Source organism: Panthera leo, chromosome B3, assembly GCF_018350215.1.
Source record: "Panthera leo isolate Ple1 chromosome B3, P.leo_Ple1_pat1.1, whole genome shotgun sequence".
In the NCBI taxonomy this organism is placed as follows: Eukaryota; Metazoa; Chordata; class Mammalia; order Carnivora; family Felidae; genus Panthera; species Panthera leo.
In genome coordinates, this window is record NC_056684.1 from 8,786,246 (window position 1) to 8,804,287 (window position 18,042).

An 18,042-nucleotide genomic window follows, 5' to 3' on the forward strand; every position below is an offset into this window, starting at 1 on the left:
GAGGGGTAAGAACAGCTTCTACCTTGAGTGAAGCAGTAAAGTCAAGAGAAGCCTCAGTAACCATGCAGTGTTGTTACTATGCTCTTCAGAGGTTTAGAGGAAAGGAAGGGTCACTCTGCTCCAATATTCAAACTTGCATGATTGGAAAAAAAAAAACAAAACCAGCTTTTAAAAACCTCTCTTTACCTTGTATATTTCCCTTCTCTTAACTTAGATAATCCCCGCCTACCAAGTGTCCAACAAGGACTTATTCCCTCTTCATTCTGCAGAATAGTTTGACTCAGGTTTTTGTTTCTGTCTCACAGAACACATGCTTTAGAAGATCACTGAGGTCAGAATCTGAGTTGTGGTCTGGTGCTGAGTCACCTGGGTCCTAATCCCAGCTCTTGCTAACTATATGACCTTTAGACATTTTACCGCATTTCTGCAACCTCCTTCCTCATATATGAAATGGGATGCTACTAAAAGTACCTATTCATTTCACAAACACTGGTTAAGCATATCCTATTGCCGTGCACCATTCTAGAAGACGCAGTAGTTGGGAAGATTAAGTGAATGAACGTATACAGGGTGCTTTGAACAGTGCCTGGCACATGCTCATTACTGTAGAAGTAGTATCCACAGTTGTTATCTTTGCCACTCCTCAAAACTGGAAATTTATGAGGAAGACCAAGGCCAGGAAATGTCACTAACAAGAGACACTTCCCAGGCAGGACTGCCAAAGAACTGATTCCATCCACCTCTCCTCAGTTCACTGTGATCCACAATAGGCAGTTAAAATTCTTTAAGGCTCAAGTTTTAATTGTCACAGAATTCATGTCATTCTATTTCTTCATACTTCTTTTTTATTTTAAGTTTATTTATTTTGAGACAGGGAAAGAGAAAGAGAGAGAGAACATAAGGAGGGGAGGGGCAGAGACAGAAGGACAGAGAGAACCCCAAGCAGGCTCCACACTGACAGCACAGAGCCTGATGCTGGGCTCGAACTCATGGACCATGAAATCGTGACCTGAGCTGAAGTCAGACACTCAAGCAACTAAGCCACCCAGGTGCCCCAATAAATTTTTACTTTTAATAACACACGTTATTGATACCAGCTTTAGTGAAGTAAGTGAACGGTTTGATGATTTTTAGGAAATGTATATAGTTTTAATTGCTTATTTATTTTTGAGAGAGAGAGAGAGAGACAGAGCATGAACTGGGGAAGGGCAGAGAGAGAGACACACACACAGAATTGGAGGCAGGCTCCAGGCTCCAAGGTGTCAGCACAGAACCCCATGCGGGGCTCAAACTCACCAACTGTGAGATCATGACCTGAGCCGAAGTCAGACGCTTAATCAACTGAGCCACCCAGGCACCCCTAGGAAATGCATATATTTTGCAGTCCTCACCACAGTCCAGCTTGGGAACACTTTCATCACCGTACAAACATGTCTTTCATGCTCACTTCCAGTCAGTCCTGCCCTAGGCAACCCCTGATCTGCTTTTTAACACTATAATTTTTGCCTTTTTCAGAAATTTCATACAAATTAAACCATACATCTTGTGTTAGTTTCTGACTTCTTTTTTAAGTGTATGTTGTTGCATGCATCAGTAGTTTGTCCCTTTTCATTGGTGGATAAGTTTCCATTGTATGAACATACTCTGTCTGAAGATTCCATGTTCTGTGTATCCATTCACAAGTTGGCGGACATGTCTGCATTGTTACCAGTTTGGGGATATTGTGTAATGGTACTTCTATGAGAAGTCCATAGTCCACATACTATGAGAAGTATGTCCATTTTTGTGGACAAGTGTTTTCACTTCTCTTGGGTGGATACAGAGGAATGGCGTTGCTAGGCTGTGCATTAAAGGTGTGCTTCACTTTGAAGAAACTGTCAAAGTGTTTTCCAAATTGGCCACACCATTTTACACTTCCACCAATAATAAATGAGGATTCCAGTTTCTAAAACACCTTTCCCCAACACTTGATATTTTGTCTTTTTTATTATAACCATTCTAGTGATTGTGTGGTGTTATCCCATTATCGTTTTAATTTACAATTACCTGATGAATGATAATATTGTTAATATTAACCATGCATACATTGTTTTTGTTGACATATTCAAGAACAATTTTGGGGGTTTTTTATGTGTGTGTTTATTTTCTTATTATTGACTTGTAAAAAATTGCACATTCTGGATATATGTCTGTTATCAGTTACATGATTGGCAAATATTTTTCCCAGTGTATGGTTGGTCTTCCACTTACTTATAAGGGGACTTTTAAAGAGTAAAATTCTTTAAGTTTGACAAAGCTCAATTTATCAACTTTTTGTTTTATAGTTTGTGTTGTGTGGAGTTCTATGGAAGATAGCTTTGACTAATCAAAGCAGACAAAATACAAAGATTTTCTAGTAGGTTGCATTCTGTAAGTTTTATTGTTTTGTCCTTACATTTAGGTGTATGATCTATTTTAAGTTACATTTTGTGTATGGTGTTAAGTAAATATCTAAATTCATATTTTGCCTTGTGGCTACACAATTGTTTCAGCACTGTTTGATAGACAGTCTGTCCTTCCTCCCTGCTGTACTGAAGTGCTTTGGCATCTTTGCAGGAAATCAATTGCTACAAATGTGTGAGTATTTCTGTGTGTATTTATTTTCCCTCTATTCTGTTCTACTGATCTATAGGTCTATCCTGATGCCAACAACAGACGTTCATGATGACTGTAGCTTTTTAGTTTTGAAATTTAAAGTCTTCAAATCATGTAGAGTAAATCCTGTAACTTTTTTCTTCTCTTTTAAAGTTTCTTTGGCTATTCATACTCTTGTGTATTTCCACATAAGTCATAAGATTATCTTCTCAATATCAACAAAAAAGCCTCCTAAGATTTTGATAGGAAATGTACTGACTCTATAGAAAAATTTGGGGAGAGTGGCCATCTGATGATCATTGAGTTTTCCAATCCATGAACGTGGTACACTTCTCCATTTGTTCAGGTCACCTCTAATTCCTCTAAACAATGTTTTGTGGTTTTCAGTGTACACATAATGCACTTTTTATTTAATTTCTTTCTGTTTTTAAACTTTTAAAGTTTATTTATTTATTTTTGAGAGATGGCAGAGAAAGTAATGTAGGGGTAGTGAGAGAGGGAGAGAGTGAACACCAAGTAGGCTCCACACTGTCAGCACAGAGTCCGACTCAGGGCTCGAACTCATGAACAGTGAGATCATGATGTGAACCAAAATCAAGAGTCAGACACCTAACTGACTGAGCTACCCAGGCGCCCCTGTTTAATTTACTTCTAATTGACTTAATCTTTTAGAAACTTTTGCAAATGGATTTTTTCCTTAATTTCATCTCTGGATTACTCATTGCTAGTATATAGAAATAGGATGAATTTTATCATTGATCATGCATTTTGCTACCTTGCTAAACTTGCATATTAACTCCAGTACTTTATTTTGTAAAATTCTTAGAATATTCTACCTATGATACTATACTTTGAGTAAAAACAGTTCCTCTTTTTTCCCAATATACTTCTCTTTATGGCAGAACTAAAAGGCAACCAACAGAATGGGAGAAGATATTTGCAAATGACATATCAGATAAAGGGTTAGTATTCCAAATCTATAAAGAACTTATCAAACTCAACACCCAAAAATCAAATAATCCAGTGAAGAAATGGGCAAAGGACATGAATAGATACTTCTCCAAAGAAGACATTCAGATGGTCAACTGACACGTGAAAAAATGCTCAACATCACTCATCATCAGGGAAATACAAATCAAAACCACAATGAGATACCCCCTGACACCTGTCAGAATGGCTAACATTAACAACTCAGGCAACAACAGTTGTTGATAAAGACGTGGAGAAAGAGGATCTCTTTTGCATTGTTGGTAGGAACACAAGCTGGTGCAGTCACTCTAGAAAATAGTATGGCGGTTCCTCAAAAAACTAAAAATAGAACTACCCTACGACCCACCAATTGCACTACTAGGTATTTATCCAAGGGATACAGGAGTGCTGTTTGGAAGGGACACATGCACCCCAATGTTTATAGTAGCACTATCAACAATAGCCAAAGTGTGGAAAGAGCCCAAATGTCCACTGATGGATGAAAGGATAAAGAAGATGTGGTATATATATACAATGGAGTGTGACTTGGCAATCAAAAAGAATGAAATATTGCCATTTGCAACTACGTGGATGGAACTGGAGGGTATTATGCTAAGTGACATTAGTCAGAGAAAGACAAAAATCATATGACTTCATTCATATGAGGACTTAAAGAGACAAAACAGATGAACGTAAGGGAAAGGAAGCAAAAATAATATAAAAACAGGGAGTGAGACAAAGCATAAGAGACTCATAAATATGGAGAACAAACTGAGGGCTATGGGAGGGGTTATTGGAGGGGGGATGGGCTAAATGGGCAAGGGGTATTAAGGAATATACTCCTGAAATCATTGTTGCACTATACACTAATTTGGCTGTAAATTTAAAAACTAAAATTAATATATATATATTAAAAAAATATATGTGTGTATACAAACACACACACACACACACACACACACACACTTCTCTTTACTATTCTTGTCTTATTGTACTAGTTAGAATACATAGTAAAATGTTGAACAGAAATGGTGAGAGCAAATATTCTTGCCTTATTCCTGATCTTCCAGAAAAAGCATTTAATCTTTCAGCATTAGGCATGATGGTAACTACAGGACTTTTTTTTTTTATGCTCAATTTCAGGTTGAAGAATTCCCTTTATATTCCTTGTCCATTGTGAGATTCTGTTTTGAATGGATGTTTAATTTTTTTAAATGTTTTTCTCCACATCACTAATGATGTAGTTTTGCATTGTTTATTTACAGGGAATAGAACAGTATTTGATTTTTTAAGGTGAGGTAACCTTGCATTCATGAGCTAAACCCCACATTATCACAGTGAATGATGATTTTTATATGCTTCTGGATTTGACTTAATATTTTGTGAAGGATTTTGGATAGGTGTTTGTTGACAGATGTTGACTTTCCTTGTGACATCTTTTCTGGCTTTGGTGTCAAAATAGTAAAGCTCTCATAAAACGAGTTGAGAAGTCTTTTTCCACTATTTTTGAAAACTAATTTGTTAATAATTATTACTATTTATATCTTAGGAGTTTAACAGAAGTCACCAACAAACCCATTGAGGCCATATTTTATTTGTGCGGAGATTTTTAATCAGTAATATAACTTATTTACTTAAAATAGGCCCTATCAGATTTTATATGTCTTCTTTAGTTAGTTTTGGTAATTTTTGTCCTAAAAATTTATCCATTTTTTGGCATGTGATTGTTAATAATACTCTTTTACATTTTGGAACGTATGTTGCGATGCCCCCTTTCATTCCTGATTTTGGTAACTTGTGTCTTCTTTCATGAGTCTAACTAAAGGATTATCATTTTGTTGACTATTCAAGAAACCAAACATGTATTCATGGATCCTCTACCCATTGTATGTTTTCTATTTCATTCACTTCCATTTTGGGTTTTTCTTTCTTTTTTTTCTTATTCTTGCCTTGAGTTTGATTTGTTCTTATTTTTCTTCGTTCCAGAGGTGAAAGATTAAATTACCAATTTTAGATCACTCCACATTTCTAATATAAGCATTTAAAGCTACAACTTTTTGGGGCGACTGAGTGGCTCAGTCAGTTAAGCATCCCACTTTGGCTCAGGTCATGATTTCATGGTTTGTGAGTTCGAGCCCCACTCTGTGCTGATAGCTCAGAGCCTGAAGCCTGCTTCAGATTCTGTCTCCCTCTCTCTCTCTGCCCCTCCCCTGCTCACACTCTGTCTCTCTCAAAAATAAATAAACATAAAAAAAAAAACTGCAACTTTTAATTTTTTTTATTTTTTTAAATGTTTTTATTATTTATTTCTGAGACAGAGAGAGACAGAACGTGAGCAGGGGAGAGGCAGAGACAGGGAGACACAGAATCTGAAGCAGGCTCCAGGCTCTGAGCTGTCAGCACAGAGCCGGACACGGGGCTTGAACTCATGGACTGTGAGATCATGACCTGAGCCAAAGTCAGATGCTTATCCAACTGAGCCACCCAGGTGCCTCCAACTTTTTCTCTAAGCACTAGTTTAGTTGCATACCAGAAATTTTGATATGCTGTGTTTCTGTTTTTATTCAGTTTAGGACATATCCTAATTTCCCTTCTGATTTCTTCTTTGGCCCATGAGTTATTTTGGAGTATATTGTTTAATTTCCTCATATCCCGAGAGACCCTAGAATCTTACAAAAGTTGATTTATAATTTAATTCTGCCATGGTAAGTGAACATACCTGGATGGTTTCAGTGCTTTAAAAATATACTGAGACTTGCTTCATAGGCTAGCATATGGTCTACCTAGGATAATTTTGATGTGTACTCAAAAACAATGTATATTTTTCTGTTTTGAGAATTGTTACATATGTATCAATCAGATCAGAAAATTACTAATTTTCTGTTTGATTGTTCTATTTCTTACTGAGAAAAGAGTACTAAAATATCCAACTATTATCTTTGGATTTTTAAATTTCTTCTCTCAATTCTGTTAATTTTTGCTTATATATTGGGGTATATACATTCACTTGCATTCATTATATTTTCCTGGTTAATTATTCGATTCAGTATTATGCTGTTTATACTATCCTGCAGATCTCTAAGGCTACTGAAGTTTCTTCAATTTTTTTTCTCCATAATTTAAATTTAGTAATTTTGGATTGACCTTCAAGTTTAGTGATTGATTCTCCTGCCATCACATATCTGCTGAATGATCCCATCCAGTGAAATTTTCACTTTGGTTGTGGAACTTCTCAGTACCAGAATTAATTTCTTTCCTTCCTTCCTCCCTCCCTTTCTCCCTGTCTCCTGCCCTTTCTCCTGTCCCTTCCTTCCTTCCTTCCTTCCTTCCTTCCTACCTTCCTTCCATCCTACCTTCCTTCCTTCCTTCCAGATTCTAATTCTGTATCAAAATCCCCTTTATTGTGGTTGGGACTTAGAGTAAAAGGAAACTAAAGATAACTCGTTGGTTCTGCTCTAATCATTTTGGGGAACTATCTACTGATCAGTAGTACTCATGTTTCTAGAGGACATGGAGGGAGAGAGTGAAGAGAAACTAAGGGAGAAGGGGAGTTATTTTGAGGTGAAATAGTAGTTTGGTGGATTTTGATCTCTTTTAGTACTCATTAACCCAGGGAATAAAGCTATTTTTTATAGTAAATTCATATATCCAGAATAATAAAGAATTTGGAAGAGGTAGGTACCATGATAATTGTGATGTTGTGACTTATCGTAGAAAATATGTTTTTGTTCTTCATCCCCAGTCCTTGACATGGAGCTCCTAAAACCCCTGTAAATTCTTAAGTGATAAGAGCATTAGAAGCATCTTTTGTTCTAATGAGGTGATTCTGGGTGAGGTCCTGGATCAGGCTATCCCCACTCCTTTAGAGTGGGGAGAGGGGCTGGAAATGAGTTAATAATTGATCACAACTACATTAAGAAGTCTCCATAAAATCCCAACAGTATGGGGTTCAGAAAGCTTCCAATTTGGTGAACACATCCACATACCAAGAGGATGATACCCTCCCCCTAACTCCACAGGAACAGAAGACCTTGTACGTGGGACCCTCCCAGTCCTCACCCTATGTATCTCTTATCTATCTGGCTAACATCCATGTCCTTTATCAGACCCTTTAACAAACTGGTAAATATAAGTTTAAGTGCTTCCCTGAGTTCTGTGAGCCACTCTAGAAAATAACTGAATTCAATGCAGGGGGGAAGATCATGGATCCCTCCAACTCATAGCTAAGTCAGACAGAAGTTGTGGGTAACCCGGGAATGACTCCTTGTGATCGACATCTGAAGTAGGAAGCAGTCTTGTGGGATGAGTCCTTAACCTGAGGGATGTGACGCTGTCTCTGGGTAGGGTTAAATTGTAACACACCCAGTTGGTGTCTCAGAAGTGTCTGGTGGGGTGAAATCGCCACATATCTGGTGACCAGAAGTGTCAGAAATGAAGTGTCCCATGTGAAAGTAAAGGAGAAAGACACAGGAGAACTGTAGGTTCTTCGAATTCAATAATTTTTCTTCTTTTTCCATTTACATTTGAAACAAAGGCCAGTTTTTATTTTGTGTTTGGACAATGTTGCCTCATCTCCTTCTATCCTGATTCCCTTTATGCTGACAGGAAGAAGTCCTTTGTTCTTTACCCCTCCTTAGCTTCCTCTTTAGTTCAGTGGAGGAAGAGTTGAGCTCTATCCACTGGAACCCAGAAAAAAAATAGAATTAGCTACTTATAAAATATATCCACTATATAGGAGTAGTGGATCACTGCTCTGCTTTTCAGAGCATGTTCACACAGGGCACGTGGATGGTCTATGTCTTGCATTTTTGCATTCCTTCATACTAATTTAAGATCCTTTTGTATTCAGCATCATTTTGCTGCTCTCATAAACATGAAACAGAGGCAGTATTTTCACTGTCCCCACTTCCCAGGTGACAAATGGTGGTTCAGAGAGGTGATGTTAATGACTCCTCGGCACACAGTTAATAATTGTAAAGACAGGCATTAAAATGAGGTTTCCTGTCTCTGATTCTCATGCCCTTTGCACTGTATCATATCATATAGAAAACAAAGCGGAGCCACCAGGTAGTACAGCCATTATGCATCAAAAGTGTAGAGGGGTTACACATGCCTCCAACCTGCTTGTATTATAACCCTAGAGTTAAAATAATCAAAATGCTTATTTAGGGGGAAAAATGGGTGGAGCATGTGTCTCAAAGGCAAGAACGTGGACACAAAATGTTTTGTGTCATTCTCCCCAGTGACTTACCCTGTAGCCGACATCTTCCAAGACAGTAGATGTGCCCATAGTGGACTCTGCTTGCCACAAGGTCTCCTTGATGCTACAACCATAAAGGAATACATTCTTCTTTTGAGAGTGGCCATGAAAATCACAGAAGACCTACAATGGCCAAAGCAGGGGAAAATCTAGGTCAGTTATACTGGCCTTTTAAATCTTTTAAGTGTCAACTTTCTCAGGTAGAATCCTGTTTACATAGCAGAACCAGTCACATGAGGATCATTGGGTGATTTTGGCAAGAGCTGTATTGGTAAAGGCCACCACTAGAAGTGTAAATAAATCCATTTGAGAACTTCCAGCCCTGGCCATGCTGGCTCAGACCCAAAGAACCACCCAGTTTACCTGGATGATTCTCATGCAGTATCATTAGAAATAACACATAGTTTTTGTTTAAGACACTAAGTTTTGGAGCACTTATTATCCCACAAAAGTTGACTGCTACAATAATTTGTATTCTTAATCTGAATATTTATTCCCACATATAAAATATACTCATCTTCTCCCCAAGGAAGACTTCTTCAACACCCATCCTATCATAGTATCAGACCTCAGTACGAACTCCCATGATGGTTTCCAGACCCCATACGTGCCTCCTCCTGATCCAGGAACTAAAAAGATCAATCATCCGCCTTCCACCCACCTACATACAATGGTGGAGTGAGGAAACATTACTCCCAATAAACACTCATGTTTGAAAGAGGATGAGTAGGATGGGCACAGCAGTCACTTGTTTGTAACAATTCTGAAATAATAATGAACAGACACTATGAGGTTCCTGTATGCTGTAGTATAATTTAATGAAATTAATGAAATGTTTCTTCCCTGAAATCAGAAATGGACCTGGCGTTGACCATCAGTTGTACTTGATACAATGGAGAAAAGAGAAAAATAAATCTAAGAGAAAAAAATAAAAGGTGTAATATTTAAAAGGAGTAAATAGCGGTGTCTTTATTTTCCTACATAAAGATTGTAAAATGTAGAATATCAAAAATCCGTATGTGCATACAAAATCACAGGTTAGAATGTCAATATCTAAGAGTCAAATCTACTTACATACACTATCAGTATAAAAATCTAAATTTAAAAATAGTATTGGGGCGCCTGAATGGCTTATTCATTTAAGCCTCTGACTCTTGATCTCAGCTCAGGTCTTGATCTCAGGGTCACGAGTTCAAGCCCCACATTGGGTTCTGCACTGGGCATGAAGCCTGCTTGAAAAAATATCACTAAGGGGCACCTGGCTGGCTCAGTCGGTGGAACATGCGACTCTTGATCTCGGGGTTGTAACTTAGAGCTTCACATTGGGTGTAGAGATTATTTAAAAAGAAAGTCTTTAAAAATAGTACTTAAAATAGCATCAAAGCACCAAATTCATAAAAATAGCTTTAAAGATGTGTAAGACACATTGTTGAGAAAAATGAAAATTTTCCATCTCAGCGAATGTATGTATACAGGTCCAATTCAATCTCAGTCAAAACCCACAGAAGGTGTTTTGGTTTGGTGTGGTTTGGTTTAGTTTGTTTTGGTTTGTGTTGTTTTTTTTTTTTTATTTTGTGGAAACCTACAAGCTAATCCCAAACCAAAATAGAAGTGCAAAGAGCCAAGAATGATTGAGGCAGTCTCAACAAATGAAAAAACTGGACAAATTATGTAAAGATATCAAAACTTATTTTGAAGTTATAGTATTTCGTACACAGTATTATTGATAAAAGAATACACAAATCAATCAGTGGAGAAAAACAGATATTCCAGAAAGGGACTCCCATATATGGTCGCTTGACTTATGATGAAGTTGATACTGTAGCACAGTGGGGAAATGATGGCCTTGGAAGACTTATGGTCCAGTGTAAACAATGTAGAAAATAAAAATAAACGCATATCCCTACCTCATAATATGTTAAAAAATAAATTCTACACATGTGGCAAATCTTAATATGAGAGATGAAATAATACAGCTACCTGGGGGTAACCACATAGGCTACCATGTACAACCTTGGAGTTGAAATACAGTTTTTTTTGAGGACTCAAACAAGGAATACACCTAAATTGAAATATTTAAAATTAGATATAGTCCATTAAGAACTTCTGTTCATATGAAAGTGTTGCCTGGGTAGCTCAGTCAGCTGAGCATCCGGGCTCAGGTCATGATCTCGCAGTTTGGGAGTTCAAGCTCTGCACTGGGCTCTGTGCTGAGAGCTCAGAGCCTGCAGCCTGCTTGGATTCTGTGTCTCCCCATCTCTGCCCCTCCCCCCACCCCTCTGTCTCAAAAAAATGAATAAACATTAAAAAAAAATTTTAAATAAAATAAATAAATATGCTATGAAAAATGTGAAAAGGCAAACCAAAAAGTGAAATAACCTATTTGTAAAAAATATATCTGGCACACACATGCATTTCTGTACATCAACAAGAAAAAGAGAGGCAACTCAATTTTTTTAAATGGGAAAAACTCAGGCGCTTGGATGGTTCAGTTGGTTAAAAGCGTTGGACTTAGGCTCTGGTCATTATCTCACAGGTCACAGGTTTGAGCCCTGATTGGGCTCTGCCGACAAAGCCTAGAGCCTGCTTCAGATTCTGTGTCTCCCTCTCATTCTGCCCTTCCCCTGCTCATGCTCTGTCTCTCTCTCAAAAATGAATAAATGTAAAAAAATTAAAAACTGGGCGAAAATCTTCAATTGACATTTCACAAGACAAAATGTCCAAATGGCTATTAAGCAAATGAAAGTGCCCTCAGCTGCATTAATATCAAGAAAATATAATTTACATATCACAATGAGATGCCACTGCTTCTAAAGGGTTTTCAGGACTGCTAATATCATGAAGACAGACAACGTTAAGTGGTGACCACGATATGGAAGAAGTAGAACGCTCAAACCCAGTTTGCGGACTCTAAAAAGATACCATTCCTTTGGAAAACAACTTGGGAGAGTCTTCTAAAGTTGAACATGCGCATATTCTAACCTCCCCCCCCAACAGAAATGGATACACTGAGCATCAGAAGATAATCAAGAATGTAAATAGCAGTACTATTTTTACTAGCTTAAAACTGTAAACTGTACAATGGATTAATTAATTATGGTACAACCATTCAATAGAATACTATCCAACACTGAGAATAAAAAAGCAGGCTAGACACAAAACAGTGCATGTAAGGATTTCCTTTCTATGACGTTCAGAAACAGGAAAAACTAATATTGCGGTGTAAATGAGGGTAGTGTTTGTTTTGGGGGGCTAGATATTATTATTTGACGTCTCTGGGTTGCTGGACATGTTCTTTTTCTTGATTTAGCTGGTGGTTACATGGTGGGTGCATTTTGTGATGATTTATCAAGCTGCACAACTGTGATCTGTGTGCTTAAAAATTAACAGATGATATCTACACATTTTCTGTTTCAAGGAGACAGAAGTCCTTATATTTTAAGGAGATATTTCTTCACATTTGTTCCTTAGTTGCTAGAAATGTAGCCTTTGCATACTAAGTTAAGGACACTGAGTAGGTAATTTAAGGTGTTTTTCAAATTTAATATTGATGCAGAATCGAGGAGAATTGATAGGAGAAGAAACAAGAGTGGAAATTGTAAGTGACAAAAGAGCAGAATTAGCAAAAATAGAAATACTTAAATTGGAATGAATGTAATGTCCTACAGTTGGATTCAAACAGTGGCCAAAGTGAAAGGTAGACACATTGAGCTAAGAAGTAGATTTTGAATGAGAGAACCAGAAGTTTGGGCTGGCAGTTTGCTCAAAATAAATCAGAGGCTGCAGATGCCAAAAATTAATCTAATCATAAATTGCTTCTGGAGAAGTAAAGTGCTCATAAATTAAGACAACAATCCATCCAATGTACCTCATACTGGTCAATTTTTATCGAATATCGTGTTTTTTATTTCTGAGTGTGGCATTTTAAAACAAGCCAGGACACCTTAATAAAGAGGAACCAGAAAGCCCAGAAAAAAGGGGAATGTTTGTGAACAAATAACAGCTGAAGACACTGGAGATGCTTATCCCAGAAAAAAAGAAGGCTTAACGGTGTCTGGATAGGAGTCCCACAAATTTCCAAATTCTCCCAGTTGGGACATGAATAAATGTACTTGCTATCATTTCAAAGAGCACGCAAAGGCAAAAGGAAGGATAATGTGGACATAGACTCCAGCTCTATGTTAAACTCAACACTTGTTGAGTATCTATTACTGACAAGAAATAACTCTATGGTTATCGCTGTCTTAATATGCTGTGTCACAGCTTTAAAAATTTCCATTCTCTGAAAATGTTTCAGCAGAAGCCAAATGAATGAATACCAGTGATGCTGTTGGTTGAGAAGTTAGACTAGATGATGCTTTTCTGGTATGTGATAAAGCCTTCAAGTTCACTGAACAGGAAGTTGTTGACAGCAGGAATGCAGCCCAGGACACTCGCGGTACATGGATGGGGTCATAAACAAACACACATGTCAAAGAAAAATAAAGGGACAAGTGAGTTAATGGTCTGCTTACTCATGATAGGAGAAGATGAAGACTAACATTCCAATGGCAGGTTAGAGCTCATAAGCCATGCTGCTTTGTTGGTGGGTCACAGAAGCAGAGAAGAATCAGCAGCGTCAGGATTGATTTTCTGGAAACAAGGTTATTGCCGGACAAGGAGCACGGACTTGATCGGGAGCCAGAAGGCAGGTTTGGGGACAGACCAAGGATCTATGAGCTGAGGGTTTTAAGGACTAAAGGACTTAAAACCGTTCTGTATGTTCACCTTCCTGTCCTCCCCCTCTTTCTCTTAATTGTCAATAATACATTCACACTGTAAATTCCCTGTTAGCAGAAAAAGTATTTCTTGGGGTACCTGGGTGGCTCAGTCGGTTAACCATCCAACTTTGGCTCAGGTCATGATCTCACAGTTGGTGAGTTTGAGCCCCGCGTCGGGCTCTGTGCTGACAGCTCCAAGCCTGGAGCCTGCTTTGGATTCTGTGTCTTTCTCTCTCTCTGCCCCTCCCCCACTTGTCCTCTATCTCTCTCCATCTCAAAAATAAATAAACTTTAAAAAACATTAAAAAAAAAAAAAGAAAAGTATTTCCTAAGTATTTTTTCTCTCCAATAAAACAAGAAAAGAATTTTATTTTTCTTTATGTGGAATCCTTTATTCTTGTTTCAGGTTGATGTCTTCTGAGAAAATAAATCTCCCCAGCTTCGACATATCACTGAGCTGTGGGTGCCAAAGCCAGAGAGGGTGATAAGCAGATCTGGGAAGAGGGAGTCGGTCCAATGACAAGTCAAACCACACACAAGACACAGAATGAAAGCATGGAAACAGTGATGGAGCAGAATAAGTTGTTCCCTAAGGAGGGGTGTAGTTAGGCAAATGCACAGAGAAAAGAAGAAAACAGAAAATGTGGCAGTAGAAAGAGAAACATGAGAGATGGGAAGAAGAACTGTCCAGACTTTTGGTGCTTTCTAGTTCCTGTAAGATTAAGGGACTTCTTTCCTCCAAAACTATCTTACTACTTGGGTTACTTTGAGCAAGATTCTGTCATTTCCAACAAATACATCTCCATCAATGGGTCAGTGTTTCTCCATCCTGTCCCTGCATTAAAATCTCCTGAGATTATAAAAATATCAATGCCTGGAGCCCACCTCCAGAAATTTTTATTTAATTGGTCTGCAGTGACAACCAGGGCTATGGGATATTTTTCAGTTTTCCAGGTGATTCTAATGTGCAGGCAGGGTTGAAAACCACTGTTCCTGTCAAGGGTTTAGAGCAGTGATCTCACATGTTGTTGAGTGTCAGAATGACCTAGAAGACTTGCCAAAGTTCAGACTGTAAACCACTCAGCAGCAATTGTGAGATTCCAGTTAAGATTGGAGCAGGCCTGGGAATTTGCATTTTTAGCAATTCCTGGTAGTGCTGATACCTGGGTCCCAAGCCCATGCTTTGAAAGCCTCTAGCCTAAAGGAACCAATAGACTTGTTGGAGGTTTAATCTTCTGCCAGAATAAGCTTGCCACCAACCTTTATCTCTTACACCTCAATGTCTCTCTGTGAATTAAATGCCCACCATTCTTATGAAAAGTGTGCAAACAAATGAAGACTGTGTCTTAGCAACAGATTTCTCCATAAAGGCAGTAGCTTTGCCTATGTGGTGACAGGCGCTCCTTAAATGCTGAATTCAACCAGAGTAAGGAGTTTTTTTGTTTTTGTTTTTGTTTTCTGATCCTTACGGATTCTGGAAGCTGATGTCAGTGAAAAAGTATAGACTTAGTCACCTGTGGGAATAAGCACTGCTTAGCCCTGGGACTTCTAGTGGCCACTGGAGACTCAGAATAGAGAGGCAGACATTGCCCAGCTTTTTGCTCAAATGATATCCCTAAAAATAAATGCTTGTTAATTATAGGAAACGTGTGTTCTTCTAAATTATAGGGGGCAATTACAAGTTAAATTATCAAGTTATTTCTGGTGAGGGAGTTTTTCTCTCCTATGGGAAGAAGTAACAGTTATGCTTCCTTTCTGTAAAATTCTGTGCCAGGTAAGTAGGAAGTCTGTCCAGGTTAACCTATGGTCCTATCTTGCTTATTCTTCAGTGGATTCAACAAATATTTACTGAATGCCTGCTTTGGGGGCAGGAGAAATTAAAATTTTAATATAATACAGCAATGTCCTTAATAACAATGCCAACAGGCAACAATGGTTATTTTATCGAAGGCTTATGACGTTTCAGATCCTGAGCTAATAACTTAATATAGATTATCTCATGATGAAACAGATGCTACCATTATCCCATTGCAGCCGAGAAAACTGAATTTCAGATAAAATGAATAACCTCTCCAGGTGCGCCCAAGTTTGCACTGCTTTTAAGTATGTGAGTAAATATTTGAACCCCAGCATGTTCTAATCCAGAATCCATGTTTCAAAAATGCTTTTTAGATTTCCATATTGCCTATTCCAGGAGCTGTTTTGTTGGGATGATCCCGGGGTATACGGGAAACCCTCTCGCGGTGAGAGGAGGGTGCAAGCAGAGGTAAGTACGGGGTCTCTGGGAACCCAAATAAGGACACGTTGCAGAGTCCAAATGAACAGCAGTCTTGAAGATGCACAATGTAGGGGTCCTAGGATTTGCTGGTGGGAGGGGTATCCTACCTTGAGTCCTACTGAGCGAGAGCTATCCAAGCAAATGGAATGAGAAAGAACCCGCCCTGGATCTGAGGAAGTGCAAGCATTCAGAGTAAGTCTGTAGAGGACAGTACCTTGGGGTCTGCAAGCGGGCAGCAGGCAGTGAGTGATGCCTCTGCTCACTGCTCTGGGATGTTTGGACATTCTCCTGAAGGCAGGGAAGGAGCCGTTAAAGTGCTTGTGCAAGGAGGAGCAGCATGGTCAGACCACCACAACAGGAGCTCCAAGAGTTCACCAGAGAGACTGACACCAGGCACCAGAGGTGACAGGGCCCTCACTAATGCAGAAGTATGGAGCTTATGGCAGCTCAAGTATGGAGAGAAAGGACATCGGGTGACAGAGGGAGGAAGGAAACTCTACAGGAGTTGGAGACTAAATGTATCTAGGGGCCAAGTGAGGAAGAAGTTACGGATACTCCCTAGATTTCTGGATTAAGTGAATATAGGCAAGAGGATCGTGCTTTCCCCCAAGGCAAGGAACATAGGAACACAGGCAGAGATGAAGATGTGGAGGTTTCTTTTCATTAAGTTGTGTTTTGTTTGAGCTGGAGTGGTGAGTTTTGAACTTGCTCACCCTGGGCTAAACCCACTCCCCGGTGTCTCGCTTTCTCCATCAGCAAAGTGGATGGTGTTGATTGGATTACGATTCTGAAATCAGGCTCATATGCATCTCCCCAGTACCTTTTCCAATGAATTCTTGTCTGAGCCAAATTGCAAGGTTAATTTAATTCATGCACAACATGAGTTCTATCATTTCTCGGGCAACAAAGAGGCTGTTCGGGGCCACATTACTATGCTCCTCACATGCCTTCCCCACCGTTCCCCTCCCTCCCTAGTCCCATTTCTGGTCCTCAGCAAGCTAATTGGGCCCTTATGCAAGAGGTTAACCCCCATCTCAAACACAGCTCCCCTGGCCGACTCTTACCCCCACAGCTCACCTATCCCTGACTGTGTTTACTGCTCTGCTCCGCCAGCTTTAGGCTGCTGTGTTTTCCATTCCTGACATCTGGGTCTCGTTCCTGCTTCCCAGCAGTGAGACCTCTGCATTATTTATGCCAACGCCACAGGAAAATGAAGGTGAGGCTGGAGCCGTGAGAAGGCAAATTCTGGGGTATGTGATGAAAACCCAAAACAGCAATGCTTCCAATTAAACTGAGCAAGGCTCACTGAAGCCCTGGAGATTCCAACTTGTGCACATTATTTTGCGGACAGCATTCAGCCCAAGCTCCTGAGTGCAACAAACATCTCTATGAGGGAAATCATCTTGGTGGCATATTCAATTGTCCTCCAAGAGCCCTGTTTGCAAGACCAAATTTTCCAGTCCTTTTACTGACAGTCATGCTCTCTCCTTTGTGTTTCACCTGAGAGAGAGCAATGTCCAGTCATGGCTGAGTTTAACCACAGGGGGCCTGGGCAGAATTTATTCCTACAACTATCTGAAAAGGGGATTTTATGCTCTATTCCCTTTCTTAAAGGGAGAGACTTCTACTTAAATTGGGCCATTATGGGCTAAAGTTCCAACATGGCCTTAGCAAAAGCAACCTTTACTTACAAGTCAGTTTGACCCCCTCCCATGGCTAGTGTGGGGTGAATAATTTCACATTAAACTCAGGAGATGCTTCAGTAACTAACCAGTTAGGAGACCACCCAGAGTGGGACCCTTTACTACATGTTATGAAATGCCAGCGGAGGTTTTCTGACATCCCAGTGTTATGCATTATATTGTCCTTTGTTCCAAGATAGTTTAATTACATTGAAAGTGCCCACAAAAATTAAGTCAAAACATATAGTCTAATATGTGGCTCTGTTTTGTATGTAGCACCCTTCTGGTAAGTAATAATAAATTTAATGTCTGCCATTAATTAGACTGCTTGATATGTGCCAGTCACACTGTAAGACTTTATGCACATCTACAGTCAGTATAAAAGTCCCGCAAGGAAGATATCACCCAAACTTACAGATGAGGTTCAACTTCTGCTAAGTAGAAGGAGGTTAAATGCTT

General features: G+C 39.1%; 1 protein-coding gene across 3 annotated transcripts in view; it reads right to left on the bottom strand.

The window, feature by feature from the left end:
* The window catches only part of AGBL1 (AGBL carboxypeptidase 1), a 774,608-nt gene that overhangs the window by 406,488 nt on the left and 350,078 nt on the right, over positions 1-18,042 (bottom strand). For all 3 annotated transcript variants that reach the window (XM_042941057.1, XM_042941055.1, XM_042941056.1), the window contains one exon: positions 8,855-8,986. In XM_042941057.1, coding sequence (XP_042796991.1) covers positions 8,855-8,986 — 132 coding nt within the window. The remainder of the gene's footprint in view (positions 1-8,854; positions 8,987-18,042) is intronic.